Source organism: Suricata suricatta, chromosome 10 (assembly GCF_006229205.1).
Source record: "Suricata suricatta isolate VVHF042 chromosome 10, meerkat_22Aug2017_6uvM2_HiC, whole genome shotgun sequence".
Taxonomy (NCBI): domain Eukaryota; kingdom Metazoa; phylum Chordata; class Mammalia; order Carnivora; family Herpestidae; genus Suricata; species Suricata suricatta.
This window is the reverse complement of record NC_043709.1, coordinates 10,639,424-10,653,903: the sequence shown is the minus strand read 5'-3', so window position 1 is coordinate 10,653,903 and position 14,480 is coordinate 10,639,424. Positions and strand designations below refer to the sequence as shown.

General features: G+C 51.0%; 1 protein-coding gene across 3 annotated transcripts in view; it reads right to left on the bottom strand.

Moving 5' to 3' along the window:
* CACNG2 (calcium voltage-gated channel auxiliary subunit gamma 2) overlaps nucleotides 1–14,474 on the bottom strand; it is a 110,341-nt gene extending 95,867 nt beyond the window's left edge. The window contains exons 1-2 of one of the 3 annotated variants that reach the window (XM_029954948.1): nucleotides 13,998–14,474; nucleotides 13,571–13,716 (exon numbers count right to left, since the gene is read on the bottom strand). In XM_029954948.1, the coding sequence (XP_029810808.1) occupies nucleotides 13,571–13,716; nucleotides 13,998–14,068 (217 nt within the window). In that variant the 5' untranslated portion in view covers nucleotides 14,069–14,474. Of the gene's footprint in view, nucleotides 1–13,570 lie in introns of all 3 variants that reach the window. The other 2 variants (XM_029954950.1, XM_029954949.1) reach the window with 2 other exon arrangements.
* Nucleotides 14,475–14,480: the final 6 nt, after the last annotated feature.

The window sequence follows — 14,480 nt, the reverse complement described above, 5'->3', positions numbered from 1 at the left end:
CCAATTTCTGACTCCCGACCTCCAGAGCTGTATAGTGATCAGTTGGGTATTATCTTAAGCCATTGGGTTTGTAGTGACGGGTTACGGCAGGTCGTGGGAAATGAATACGCTCCCTCTACTTCCTACTGGGGAGATTAGGATCGTGACACGCGCATTACAGAATGCTGCGTGGCCTGAGGAAGATGACACGACCCGACACACAGGAGACCCTCAAACACTGTTCACTCTCAGGAGACCCCATCCAGTCCTGTCACGCCTGCAGACGCCACCTTCAGCCATAAGTAACATTAGCCGAGACATCCTGATTGGAAATGCCCACGACTAAACTAACGACTTTACTGAATTCAGGTACTCTGACTTTATTCAGCGCCTAGCAGGAAGGTCGCCACCTTCATTTTAGAGGGGAGGAAATGGGCCCAGCTGGCCGGTGGCAGAGGCAGGATTTAGATCCACGGACTCAGACGACACGCTTCAAAACCTAGCTTCTGCGAGTGTGGCCTGCAGACCAGTGACATTGCCTCACTGGGGGGCTCGAAACAGCATCTCAGCCCCCCAGCTGGACCCCCTCATCAGCACCTGCGGGCCACAAAGACCCCCCAGGTGGTTAGTATTTACATGGAATTTGAGGATGCTCTAGGTAGAACAAGCACTCTGCTCTCTCCTGGGCCTCGGCCTCGCCCCAGGGGTGTTCGGCCAGCACTGTGGGGGCGGCCTCGGGAGTGTCCTCTCCTTCATCCGCTTTGGCCTTTCTCCTCTGATCCCCTTGGAAAACTCTTATTCATGCTCCGAAACCCACTGCAGAGGGCCCTGAGAACCCCTTTCCTGACCTCCCCAAGTAGAGTTGCCATCTCATCCTGCCCAGGCTTGCTGGTGACGCTCTCACACCCGCCTGTCCCTTCTCCTAGGCCTTGATCTCTTTCAGAGAAGGGACATGTCTTCTGTCATCCAACAAAACATTTGCTAAGTACCTAGGAGGAGCGAGGTGCTGATCTCAGTCCTGGATCTATGGCAGTAAATAGGAGAGACCAGGACCCTGGTCTCCCAGAGTTTCTAGTCTTGTTGGGAGAAAACTAATATACCCTCAAAACAAATCCAGGGAGCAGGAGGCATGATGGAGGAAATAAAACAGGCAGGGGGGGCTGGGAAGAGGATGGGCGATGTCGGCAGGGGGATCAGGGCAGACCCCTTCCCCGGAGCTGACTTGTTTCTGAGCCCCGCGAATGAGCGCAGAGCCTGGCAGACGAGACATCCAACACGTGTCACGTTGGATCACCTGACCACGCTCCCAGGTCAAACTGCACGTCCAGAAGTTCATAACCTTCCTGAGCAATTGCCGGGCACCTCCTGCCCACCTTCCCCCTGGAAAAACCTCTAGAAATTTCCCTCTTCTCTCTGAAGCTCTCTGAGCTAAAAACGAAAAGCAGAGAATCCCCCGTGCTCCAGGACACCTCCTCCCCCTGTGCTCAGCCAGGCCGACCATGTAGGCTCTCTCCCAGGCGCCTGCCATTTAGTTATTGAATAAAGCAGACCATGTGGTCTGCGCGACGGGGTGCACTTCCCGAACTGGGGTCAAGGTCAGAAAATGTCAACCTCTGAAAGAGAAGCTATGGGGGTGGCGTTCCAGGATGGGCGAGAGCCTCTCTCTAAAGGCAGATGCTTGGTGAAAGGGAGGCGGCCAGGCTGGCCTGCCCCCCGGATTGCATCCACAAGCGCTGCCTGAGAATGTTAGCCATTCACGCGGCCCTTCTCAGAGGCACCGCTTGGTTCTCTCTGTGAGTGGCTCTGCCCTGCCCGGGGCCGTTGATGTTTTGCTTACATTTTCAGCATTTTGGGGACCAGACAGCAAGGACTCTGTCTGCAATTTGCCACTGGCATCCAAGGAGCAGCTGCAAATTCATGTGCCCTACGAGGGAGGCCAAAGGGGCGAAGCAGCCACAGAAGACACGTGGGGGCAAGGGATTCTGGGGCACTGCCGAGCACCCATCCCACCTGAAGGGGCACCTACTGCCCGCCTGGCCCCTGCCACCGGTGGCCAAACAGGAATGGGGCCCCGGGGTTACAAAAAAACCACAATTTCCCCCCCAAGTGAATCCATAAATAGGAATTTTCATAGGCAAGTTCTTCGTTTGTGGAAGATTTGAGGGCGAACCACAGCTCACTGGCAGGTGGCCGTCTGCGTGTGCCAGCACGGTCCCTGATCATCTCACTGCGGACAAGGACAGCAGCTGGTGTTTTCTAAGCAGCTACTATGTACCAGCATCTTGCTGGGCACTTTACATGAGCCTCTTACTAAACTTTCATAACCAACTCAGGAGTGAGATAGTTTTTCCCACTGACACATGAGAAAACCGAGTCAGAGAGGTGACATTCCTCGTCCAAGGTCACCTTCCTGGTAAATGATAGATCAGATTGGGGCTTGAACCCAGGCCGGCAAATGTCAGAGCTGACTGGAGCCAGGCCTGGCTGGAATATCTTTGGATTGTGATGGTGCGGGGAGAAAATCTGAGGTTAAATATGTATCCTAATCTCAGAGGTGAAGCTACGTTCTATGTCCTATTTCTATATTCATTCATTCATTCATTCATTCACTCAGCAAACACCAGCTGAGCTCCTACTATATGCCCGGCACTGAGGAAGCAGGGGGGAATCACTCTATCCAAGACAGAAGGTCCCATCTTCTCCCTGCAGATTTCTCCTGTTTGCTTGCACTGTCTCGGACAAGGTCACTCACTGTCACACCTCACTCGACACAACGACAGTCCCCAGGTCCTGTGGCCCCTCTGGGGTCAGTCCTGCCCTTCATCACTTCCGGACTGTGTGGTCCTCTCCTGCTCTGTCCTCCCTTCCTCCTCCCATCCTTACTTCTCGGATCCATCCTTCCAAAGTGTGAGTTTGACCATGTCCCTCCCTTCCCGACACTCTCCTCTCTGGGCTCTTTGCACAGGCTAGCCCTCCCTCCAAGGTGCGGGCTCTGCCCAATCTTGTCCCTCGGGTACTGATACCTTCCCCTATCTCCCTGCCCGCACCTGGCCCCCAGCAATCCCAGAAACCTCACGTGCTCCCCAGAACACGCCATGCTCTCTCACGCCTCTTCCTGGAGCAAGGTCTGCTTGCTCCCCAACTAGAGCATAAGCTCCTGGGGGGCAGGGGCCACAGCTTTTCACCTTTTTTAAAATCCAGAAGGGTAGGATAATACTTGGCACATAGTAACTGAGTGAATTTTGTTGAAGTGGATTAGGGAACTCATGGTCTAGAGGCAGAGACAGAACTGGAAACAAGCAATGGGAAGAGGGAAAGTGTGTAAGAGACACACGTGGACGCTGTGGAAGGAAAGGGGGAGGGATGTAACCTAGTGGGGAGGCAGCTGAGCTGTCAGGGAAGTGACTAGTTAGCTGAATCCTGGAGACAGGGAGAGTGTGGCTGGGAACACGCCCTTTTGGGGGGGGGATAAACATATATTTCACCCCGTTTCCCCTCCTCAAACCGCAGCTAGCAGGATGTCCATGCATTCTGAGTCATTCTTCTGTTTTCAAAGCAACAAAACTGGCAGCCCCTCCACTCTCCCCAACTCTGCCCTGCATAAGCAGCATACCTTAGTGTACGCTTCAAAGTTTTGAAGACTTCATCATGCATGGAGTTCAGGTTCTCCAAGAGATTAATTTATAAACTTGGGGGCCAGGGGATGATCGGACACATGATTAGTGTACTAGAAGGCTGTGCACGGTTTGGGGGATGGACAGATTCAGGCTGGAATCCCAGCTCTGTGACTTGCTGTGTGACCTTGGGTGAGTTACCTAACTTCTCTGAGCCTCTTAAGATGGAGATAATGGGCATCACCGCATGCATGTTTAGAATTATAAAAGTTACACAAGAGCCAGCCTCTGAAAAGCATCTAAATAGTCCTTAGCACAAAGGAAGCACTCAATGAATGATTAACTGCCATTATTGTTATTATTATTAATCTATATTATCATTAGTGTTGAAGTGATGCCAGGCTTACGTTCTTTGCAAACCACATTGAGGGAAAACCAGAGAGAAGACTTTCCAACCTTAGCAAAAATTCAAGAAGGATGAGGGATGAGACTTGTATGGACAGAGGTGGGGGAGAGGGAAATGACAGAAAAGAATGATCCTTTATGCAGAGAAAGCAAGAGAGGAGAGCAATGGGGCAAGATTGGAAATAAAGAAAGGTCTAGGAGTTGGCAGCAGCCAGTCACTAGCGAATTCTGCCCCATGGCCAGGGTAGAGAGAGGCTGGCACTGGACTATTTAAATGGCATGGTGGATGGTGCCGTAAAGCAAAGTGTTTTCTCCCCATACAATGAAGCCACAGCAATCGTGCACCTGGGATCTCATACCTAATCCTTGGCATTCTTGTTAGCAGCTGGAAGACTAGCCAAGGTCAAGGAAGTTCAGGGAAGAGTGAATAAATACAGTGTCAGGAAGGGAAAGGAGTGTGGGCTCCTCAGAGGCAGACCCGGATGCTAAGTCAGTACCTCTGAGCCAGGTTAGAAGGAGCAAGGGTTTAGATTAAGAGAAAAGGCAGGAGTGGCTTAGCGTCCTGAAGCTTTGTGGGGAGGCTGTTGCCCCGGGGGTGAGGGGGGGCAAGGGAAACACCTGCCTATCTTTGGGTCTTTCACAAAGTGGTACCAGCTGAGGTAGGAGAAAAGCATGGTCTAGAGGATGCTCAGAGTGTTTGTTTAGCAGCCAGGTCCCTCCCTCGGTGGGGGTGGGCAGGTGCTATTTCTTCAGTCACTCACCCAACGTGTAGCCCTTACAGGGGCACACAGATCACAGGCAAGTAAAGGCTAAAAAGGAAAAAGTCAACATGAAAAGTTGAAGAGGGAAAGGAAGGAGGGTCACAGGACTGGGGGTTCCATGAGATAGGTGACATTTGAGCAGAGCCTTTCTGCATCTTTGTACCCAGAAGTCAGATGAGAAGAGGGGGTGGGGATCTCAATGCACCTGTTTTGTGCATTCCCTATGATCTCTCTCCTCTTGGTTTACGGTTAACTATAACCAGCTTTGTACAAGCTACCCACTCACTGCAACAAGCTCCATATTGTGCCTCGCCCCTTTCCCAGTAAAGCTCACCAGCTCCGGCCCATCCCTAATGCCCTCTGTGAGACCCTCAGCATCCAGTGAGCTCACTGGTGGGCAAAGCCGGTTGCCTGCCCTTGCTTCCACCTTTCTGGGCCCCCTTTACTCCCATGCTGAAACTCATTCCGCCCTGCGAGCCATATCTGTCCCTCTGGGGGGCACACCTCCACCGTCTCCCGGGCTCACCCTCCCTGCCATCTACCTTCCAGCCGCACGGGAGCCTCAGCATGGGGGCTGGGGCATCTGTTTCTGCACATGGCCCTTCCTTCAGTCTGCGGCTCACCCCTACGCATCCTTCAGAACCCAGTCTCCCCTGGCATCTGCTCCTCCCCAGTCTCTGTGCTCCCAGAATCCCCCGTGCTTATGCTTCCTGCTGTGCCCTCATCTTCCTGGGCTCATTGGTGTGTCTCCCCCACCAGAGGAGAAGTCCCTCTGCCCCAAGGGCAGAGATTGAGGCTTTGACTCTGTCCTAGACTCTCACATGGTACCTGCTAGAGCTCAGGAAACAGCTATTGAAGAGATCAACTATGGCCCTTTCCCTTGTTGAGGAAGGGCCACCCTCTTCTGCTCTCTGCTGCACCCGGAGTCACGGGACAGGCACCAGCTGCCCGCAGGCACAATCCCTTGGGCTGTCTCAGCACCCTGCCTGCATTTCCCTCTGCAGGCAAGAGAGCCTACCGTCTTCCTTTGGTCCTAAGGCACATCATTTAGGTTGCACGGTTTCTGAAACGAGAGCATGTTTTACAATGGATTTGTCCATTACATTTGTTCTCCCCCCCCCCCCCCCCCAAAGCTATGCAAGATGATAGTTCACTTCGTAAACTAATGGTGCCTTGGGACCGAGGGAAGATGGAACTGGGAGACCGTGGCACCTTTTGTAGACAGGAGAGAGGACCAGGTGGCCGTGAAGTCATGCAGCTCAGCAATAATCCCACAGTGGCTGACTGGCATTTCTTGGTGTCCAGGAGCACAGTTCATGCCCCTCCTCTCTCACCGCTGTTTTCCAAAAGTCTGCTGGATAGAACTGAGCTGCATTCAAATTCGAGCTGAAAGCCTCCATGATCCTAACTGATTGTAAGGGATGCCAGGAATCCCTCTGAACTTGTGGGAGGACGAGGAGAGGCAGCAATGGGCTAGGCCAAGCATCTCTTCCGGAGCGGGGCCATTCTGCGAGCTGACGGTTCTTCCTGATCCCCTACGGGGCCTCACCTGGATGGCCCTCAGGCAGGTGGGGGCTTGCACACTACTGCCTTCTTTTCTTTTTTTAATTCTTTAAAAAAGTTTTTTATTTATTTTTGAGAAAGAGAGAGAGCGATCAAGCAGGGGAGTGGCAGAGAAAGAGAGAGAGACACAGAATCCGAAGCAGGCTCCAGGCTCTGAGCAATTAGCACAGAGCCCCATGCGGGGCTCGAACTCACAAACTGTGAGATCATGACCTGGGCCAAAGTTGGATGCCTAACCAGCTGAGCCACCCAAGCGCCCACCACTGCCTTCTGAGATTGGCACAGGCCTGGCACCTGCCGTCAACACCGCCACTGAGTGTATTCTGAATTTTGTTGATTGATTCCCTGCCTTTTATGCGCTGTCATGGGAAGTTTGGAGGCGAAAGAGACCAGCATAACGGGATAGGGATGGAGACTGGAGGAGAGAGGAGAGAACAAGAAGAAGAGAGAGAAGAGAGGAGAACAGTGCTCAGATCCTCGCAACAACCTTAGGGGCAGGCACTGTCATCTCCACCACATGGATGGCACAAGGGAGGCACAGAGACAGAATTAACTAGTTCAAGGTCACACAGCTTATAAGCAAGAAGCCAGAGGTCAAAGAGCAAAACTCAGCAAGACTGACAAAGTCTCACACCTTTGGGTCTTAACTACCTCTGCAGCCCCCTCCACAAACCATCCAGCACTGCCCCACCCCCAACTCTACCCGCCCTTCCCCCAGCCACCAGCCTCACCCAGGCCTTGTCTCATTCTTCCTCACTGATCTCTCCGTTTGCTGCCCTCTGGACTGGAATGGTCTTTCTTCCTCTCTTCACCCAATGAACTCCTATTCTTCCTTCAGATACTCATTCTCACCTCACCTCCTCAGGGAAGCCTTCTCGGATTAGATACCATCTCAATATTATGAAATCACAATCCCATGTGACCTCCCTGGAGAGCACTTATCATAGTTGGAGTGTATATATATTCTTTGAGTTAGGGTCTCTCTCTCCCAGGAGGCTCTAAGGACTGGGGCCAGTGACCCTAGAGGTGGCCCTGCAGCCCCTGGCCCAACCCCTGGCCCCTTGCAGAACTCCACCAAAGGCTTAACAAATAAATGGGAGAAGAAGTTGCCTGATCCATGGCTGGAAACTAACCAGGAAGCTTTAAATGCGTATTTCATTTGAATATGGGTATTTTGGCCAAACTACTCATCTTTGAAGCTAAAGGGAACCACTGGATTTTGCACAGTCTAAAAATCTTTTGCACTATTAGTCTGGATTTGTACCTTCTCCTCCCCACTGACCTGAAAGCAAATGCTCGTGGGAAGCCCTCCCCAAGGATCCCGGTGACAGCCGCTCTGGGCGATGTGGAGGCAGGAAAACACGGCCACCGTCTATTTCGAGGACACTCACACCCAGCATTTCCTTCCCAGGCATTCAGTTTTTCTCCAAACACTTTTTTATTATCGTTCTTTATTCTGGTCCCTTGCGTGTGGAATGCCACCCTCCCTTCTCTCTCTCCCCCTCGTCTGTGTTGAGTTCGTGATTTTCTGGAATGTCAGAAAAAGGATGCTTTTGCCACCACCGCTCACTGTGTATCGGAGAGCAAGCCTGTGCCAGGAGGAAGGGACCACCCATTCTGAAGCCCCACCCGGCTAAGCCGGCAGTCCCGGTCCCCTCATTCACCAGCAAAGGTGGGCTGACATCCTGCAACGTCATAACCGCAGCGGCTGTCCCAATGAGCAAAACAGATGGAAATCCCTGCATTCATGGAGCTGACTGTCCGGTGAGAAACACAGACGGCCAATACCTTGAGTAAACTACTGCCTGTGCTAGGAGGTGGTAAGGACTCTGTAAAGAAGAAGGCGGAGTCAGGAGGATTGTAGGAGGGGTATAGGTTGGGGTTGTTGAACTTGACCACTGATAAGATGATCAAGGAAGCCACCCTGCGAGAAAGCGATTTTGCTTTCCTTTTACCGAAAAGGAAACTGAGGCTAGGAGAGGTTACACACTGTGCCCCGAATCTCACAGGCTGCGGTGCTTGGAATGAACCCAGGCCCAAGTGGCTGCAAAATTCTTTCAACTACCTCACACACCACAGAGCTTGATCTGGAAACTTTCATGATTTACAGGGGACCTGTGGTTGCTATTTTCTGAAAAATGCTTGCAAATATAGAGCTGATGGATTGTTTGCATTGAGGAGACTTCCAAACTGAAAGGGCAAACCCCAAGAGGCACATGGGGGGTCTGGCCTGAAATTCTGGGTCGCATTCCCTCAGCCTCATGGGAGTGAGGAAATTATGGCAGAGCTGTCACGTGGCAAGGTGCAGGTCCGGTGCGTCAGAACGGGCTTAGGCTGGGCCCTTGCTGGGGGACACTTAATGGGACACAGACAGAATAAAATCCGGTGCTAGCTGTGAATAGGAGCCTAGAGCCACACAGCGGGCCAGGGTATGTGGATCGAGCCCTCGGGAGGCCGGCAGCCTGGAAACAGGGGCCCTGGATTCACCTTCTGGCTCTGTCCACCTGGCCTTGGTGTGTGGCGTCACCCTTGTGCGTCTGGTTCTGCTCAGCTGTAAAGGGACACGGGGCGGGGGGCGGGGGGGGGGCGGGAGGCAGCCTGAGTGAACAAGGGCTCCAGAGTTTGGTCCTCAGTAAAGGACTCAGGTTTGCCTTCCCAGGTGAGGATGCTTTGGGCTTGGCCCTGGGGAAAACTGCTAGTCAGAGCCTAGGACTTTGGGGACTGTTCTCAGGATCCTGGGAACTGGGTTGGGGAGGGAGGTTTGTTGAAGAACAGAAGATTCTGGGGTAACTAAATGGGGATGGTCCCTCAGGCCTGCTCTCTACCCAAAGGGTCTAGTCTGGTGACTATTAAATCCTCCTGGGCTTGGGTGTACTTTAAAAGCAGGAAAGGGAAGAAAATCAATGGGTTATTTTTTTTCCTTGCTTGCAGAGACTGAGCCTACGGATAATTTTCCGTTGGCCAATTAGGAGCGGCACAACCCGAAAAACGGTCTCCTTCTGAATTCCCTTAGTTTACAATAATGAATTCCATGACTCATTATTATTCTTTTAAAAAGAAGCACCAGGAGGAACAAACAAGCCATCAGGACTTCCTCGCCCCCTTCTTTCCTGATTACTCGACTGTCATACGCCCTGATGGTGTTTGAATTAAGTTAAATAATTTTACGAATTCGGAATCAATCCACCGATCACTGTGTTTACGCAACTATTGTGTGCAAAGCGCCTAAGGAGAGTCAAACTGGGAATCTGACTTGGGAATTTTGGGGTGATAGGAGTGACAGTGTGAAGTAACTTCATACTCAGCTCATCCAACCCATGAAGGTTCGGTTATCTGGAAAAGGCTGTTGGCCGTGCTAAAATAAAAGATACACATTTCCCTTCTGGGAGAAATCAAGAGAGCCATGGCTGAACCCAGCACGGAGCACTCACCGCCTCTCAGGCCAAGCAAAGGGTCTGCATCTATGAACTTGGCAAAGCCAGTGCGGGAAGAGCGAGACACTTCTCGCTCAAAGAGAACAGGGACGTAGAACGGGTGGCGGAGGCACCGGGAGCAGGCAGCACATGGAAGCAAAGATGGGAAGAGCCGTGGATGGAAGAAGAGCTCAGAGATGCAGCAGAGAGAATGTAACAGTCCAGAGAGAAAGATTCCTGCCCCAGGGGCGCCGGAGAGGGAGGGCGGTCTCTGCTGTAGACCACACCACTGGCTCCTCCTCTGCGGGGCTGGAAATCCTCTGGGGGAGACGCGGGGACCCCCGGACAGAGGAGTGGGGGCTGGGGAGGCACAGGAGAGAATAAATGCAGCGTGAATTTCTTGCTGCCCCTGGAGACATTGATTACTTTCGGTGACAGCAGAGTTTAATATCCTGAGCAGCAAGCCACAGCGCGGCCCAGAGACACCTTGCTCGGAACAGCTGTTTTAGTGTCCTGTTGTGGATTTTATTGAACTATTCCCTGAAAGGGCCAATTTGTCTCTCCTTTTGGAGGCTCTTAGTGCAGCTTTCCTGAAAAGTTCAAGGACTTTTCCTATCACACTCCTCCTGTCTGTATCCATCCGCAGACTGTCCCACCCCCTCCATCCCACTAAAGGCCCCAGTCTGCTAGGAATTTCAAGTTCACACACAGAGACTCTGCTTACTATTTATGCCGCACTAGGAAAAAAAAAAAGTAATAAAGGTTGTAGCTTCTTCTCGATCCCCCTCATCTCCCGCGGTGTGTCCACCCCTAACAGGTGGCCCTGTCCCTCCTTATTCTTGAGAGACTGATTCACTTCAAAAGCAGCAACAGAGGCAGGGAAATATTTGCTGATTCTTATTCTCATCAAGAAGTGAACGGGGTGGGGGAGGGAAAAGCATCTCAGGAGACAAAAAGCCTGAGTGAAAACCTGAAAGCAGCAGAGATCAGAAGCTGACCGGGTTGGTTTTACATTTGGACTCATCCGGAGCCTCTGGGGGAGATTTGAAGTCTGTTCACAACTTTTGGGGGTATGGGTAGCAAATGCGATAAAGAGGAGACAGGGGAATCTTTTCTGAAGGTCCGATTTTTTACACAAAAAGACACAGGTTGGGGGAAATGTAGAGCACTGACAACTTGATCTCCATAAAGGCTGACCCTATTTTGAATGCTCCAAAAAGCAAGCGCAGGAACACTGCTCGAGAACCGTCGATGCCAACCTTCAGAAATAAGTGCTCTTACAGTCTTTCCAGCCTTCCACAATAAGTGGTTTCAGATCTTCAAACCACTCCCTGGGTGGCCAGGGCCTGACTTCTGAGACAGCCCCAGGCCCTCGAAGCCCCATATGGACAGATGTGTTGGAAATTGAAGGCCTGGTCGCACCGCGGCCCCTAAGCACTCACCATTCCTGCCTGGGCCTTGGCATCCTGGAGGGCGCCTGGCCCAGCCCTCCTCTCACTGCCCGGAGGCCCCAGGCCTGGGAGAAGGGCCAGGCCCACAGCTCTGGTTCGCACCACACAACCCTTGAGAAGTGTTGTAATCCTAACCCTTTCGGAGACGATACGGGCGTGGGGGTGGGGTGGGGTGCGGTGTGGAGAGGAGGTGCAGGGGTGGGCAGCACATTTGGGGATGCAGACACCAGACAGATGTAATTTGAACGCAGATACTGAAGCCTTTTAATACACAAGTGATCCCGAATCACCTCTAGTCCACTTTTCTTCTGGGAATTATAAAATGTTTCTAAGAATACAGGATGAAGAATTTGCAAGTAAAGCTCTGATAAGAAAGCATGTTTATACCAACTTACCAATTTCTGAGTATATTTCTCTTAAAATAACGTTCCGTCTTTCCTCTCATTTCTTGGCTGCATATCTCCATCCATCTAACTAACATCCAAGGAAGGCAAATTGCTACTATGATCATTTCCCTAAAGCAACTCTCATTCACTTTGCTTTTCTTCTCTTTCGGAATAAAAGTCTGCCATAAATGTTTAATTAAATGGAAGCCTTTCCACTGTTAATGACAAGCTGCTTGAAACGCTTTTCATTCTTTAAGGACGGGTGTGTTTAAAACGGTCCCTATTAATTTCCTGATATTGATTCCGCGGTCGGGGAAGAGCATAGAGTATTCAGCAGACAGCTCTTCTGCAGACTATGTTCAAGGCAGCGGTTTGGATTGAGAAAGGGCACCAAATGCAGTATGCGTCAAATAGACCATCGCTCAATGAAGTCACTTAGCTATTCAAAACATGTTCAGCCATCACTCAACCGCTTGCACCAAGAATGTTGGGAGGGGGGCATGAAACTGGTGCTCTTTCCCAGATAGAACGATTTCCCAAAGATCGGCTTTTGCTCAGTTTGGGTTAGACCCTGGGGCCACGTCAGTTTCTCCCTCTGCTGTCTGTTTCCCTCTCTTCTCCTCCATCTCCTGGCTTCAAGTCCTTGCATCACCATCCCACAGTGAGCTTAACAAACAATTCTGCAGTCCCCGCTTCCCAGCGCTGCCTCAAACGGCCTCCGGTATTGGTTCATGTCAGAAGCAAAGCACATAAGCCTTTCTCTCCACACAGAAACACGTATCTCTCTGTGCACATCCTTCTACGGCAGCCGTAGGTTGTACATACAGATATATATATATATGGATGGAGGGATATATACACACATAGCCATCGGAATACAGTCCCTCATATGAAAGTCTGTTGCTAAATGCAGGTTGTATGACCTGCAGGAGTTTTTTTCTTTTCTGTGCTTATTAATGTGGCTCAGAAGCACATGCCTTTAGCTGTCTCCTGATCTCCCAGGCTTCTCACTGTGGGGACCCCTTTGGCCACAGCCCATGCAAAGGCACACATGTCTCAGTGACCCTGCAAGACCAAGGCAAACAGCGGACTCCCCCAGTCCACTGCCCACCCCCTTCCCTCAACCTCCCCAAGCCCTAGCCTCCCTCCCGGCCTCCCCGCACAATGTCTGGTGCTCAAGCTGGCTGCAGTGCTGACTGTACTCGCTTCTGGATAACACACATGTCACTCTGTGTGGAAGTGAACTGGTTCTCAGCCTAACCTGCAAGCGAATTGCTGTTTATTAGAACTTGGGCTTGTTCCCTGTGAGAGACGTATGTATTTTTAGGCTTTTTAAATGTTAAAACACACACATACACACACACACACACACACACACACACACACACACGCAGCCAGTTGCCCCGAAAGATATGTGTGGATCACAGACATTACGAAATGCTCTTGAACTCAGCTTGAGATCCTGGAATAATTAGGATTTACCAAATAAGGATTCTTAGAAACAACAGATTTTTTTTTTAAAGGAGATTTGCGGATGATGATGTGTCTGGGACTTTTGGGGAGTGAGGCGGGGGCAAGTGAGAACATTTTTGAATTCCTCATTGCGAAAAGAGGAGCAGAGTGTCGGAAGCATCTATTCACCCCCCCTTGTAGATGGCAATGCTACACCAAATGGCAAATCCTAATGACTCCAAAGCAGGCAGAGCTCATTTGACTTTAAAAGACAATCTCTTGTTGTTTTCATCACATCACAGATTATTCCAATGAAGAGGTTTAGGGGAAGGGGGTGGGTGACGGAGGCTTGAGAGTTGAGTATGGTTTTTGCTTATCGATTTTCTTTCCTCTGAAACTAACCCAACCAACCTTGATCTGTGGTAGGAAGGAGTGAAGTAAGAAAATGGTGGAATGTAAAGGGGACTTATTTGGAGGAGGGTGGGGAGGGGGAGTGAAAAGGGGAGGGGTGAGGTGGAGAGGGGGAGGAGATGGGAAATCAAATACCTTCTAGGCAGCAGGTTCTCCATAATCCAGAATGGGTCATAACTTCCTCGTTCTTTTTGCTGGTTTCATTCTCACTGACACTTTTGGTTTTGCAAACCCCTCTGGAGTAGAGCCAATAGTCGGTTCCCACAGCTATGGTCATCAGACTGAAGGCAGCAAAAGCACCAACGGTGGTTAAAAGCATTTGAACACCTCGATCAAACAGCCCCATAATTCTTCATTATATAAACACCCAACCGACTTCTGGTTCTCGGGAGAGTGTGTGTGAGGGTGCGAGTACTAAAGCAAAAAAATAAAAATAATTCCACTACTAATATAATGGATATATGTGTGAATAGAGAATATGGAGAGATATAAAAACAGGGAGGTAAGAAAGCTCACGGAAAAGAGTGTAAATTATAAAGATCACACGGGAAGAGAGGCTTGCCTTTTGAGATCAGAAACTGTTCCAGTTGCAGTAATTTTTTTTAAAAAAAGGAAAAAAAAATAAAAAGACATCCCCCACCCCCCCAAGTGAGATGCCTTAATCTCTTTTCCTAAAATTCTGGTCTCCAGTTTCCATATGTGACAGCTAATTTGGAGATGGCTTCCACAGTGGACCAGGGAAGAGCCGCATTCTCAACACAATCTCTCATGGTCGGGACCTAGACAGTTAGAGATTGTAAAAGCCGGGATGCAACCTTCCGTCTTCGTTCTCGGCTCTGCGGCCTGCGCCATGAAAATCCTTTGCTTCGCCAGTTCTCTTCCTTGGAGGGGGTGGGGGGGTCTCGGGCGCTTTCGTTTCAGACCAGACTTCCCAGTATTCTGTAAGCCCTTGATCTCAGCTGAGCAGGTGCGGGGGTCTCGCCTTCCATGGTTTCGCCCCGGCAGCGGTGGCGGCAGCAGGGCGGGCAGGCACGGCGGCGGCGGC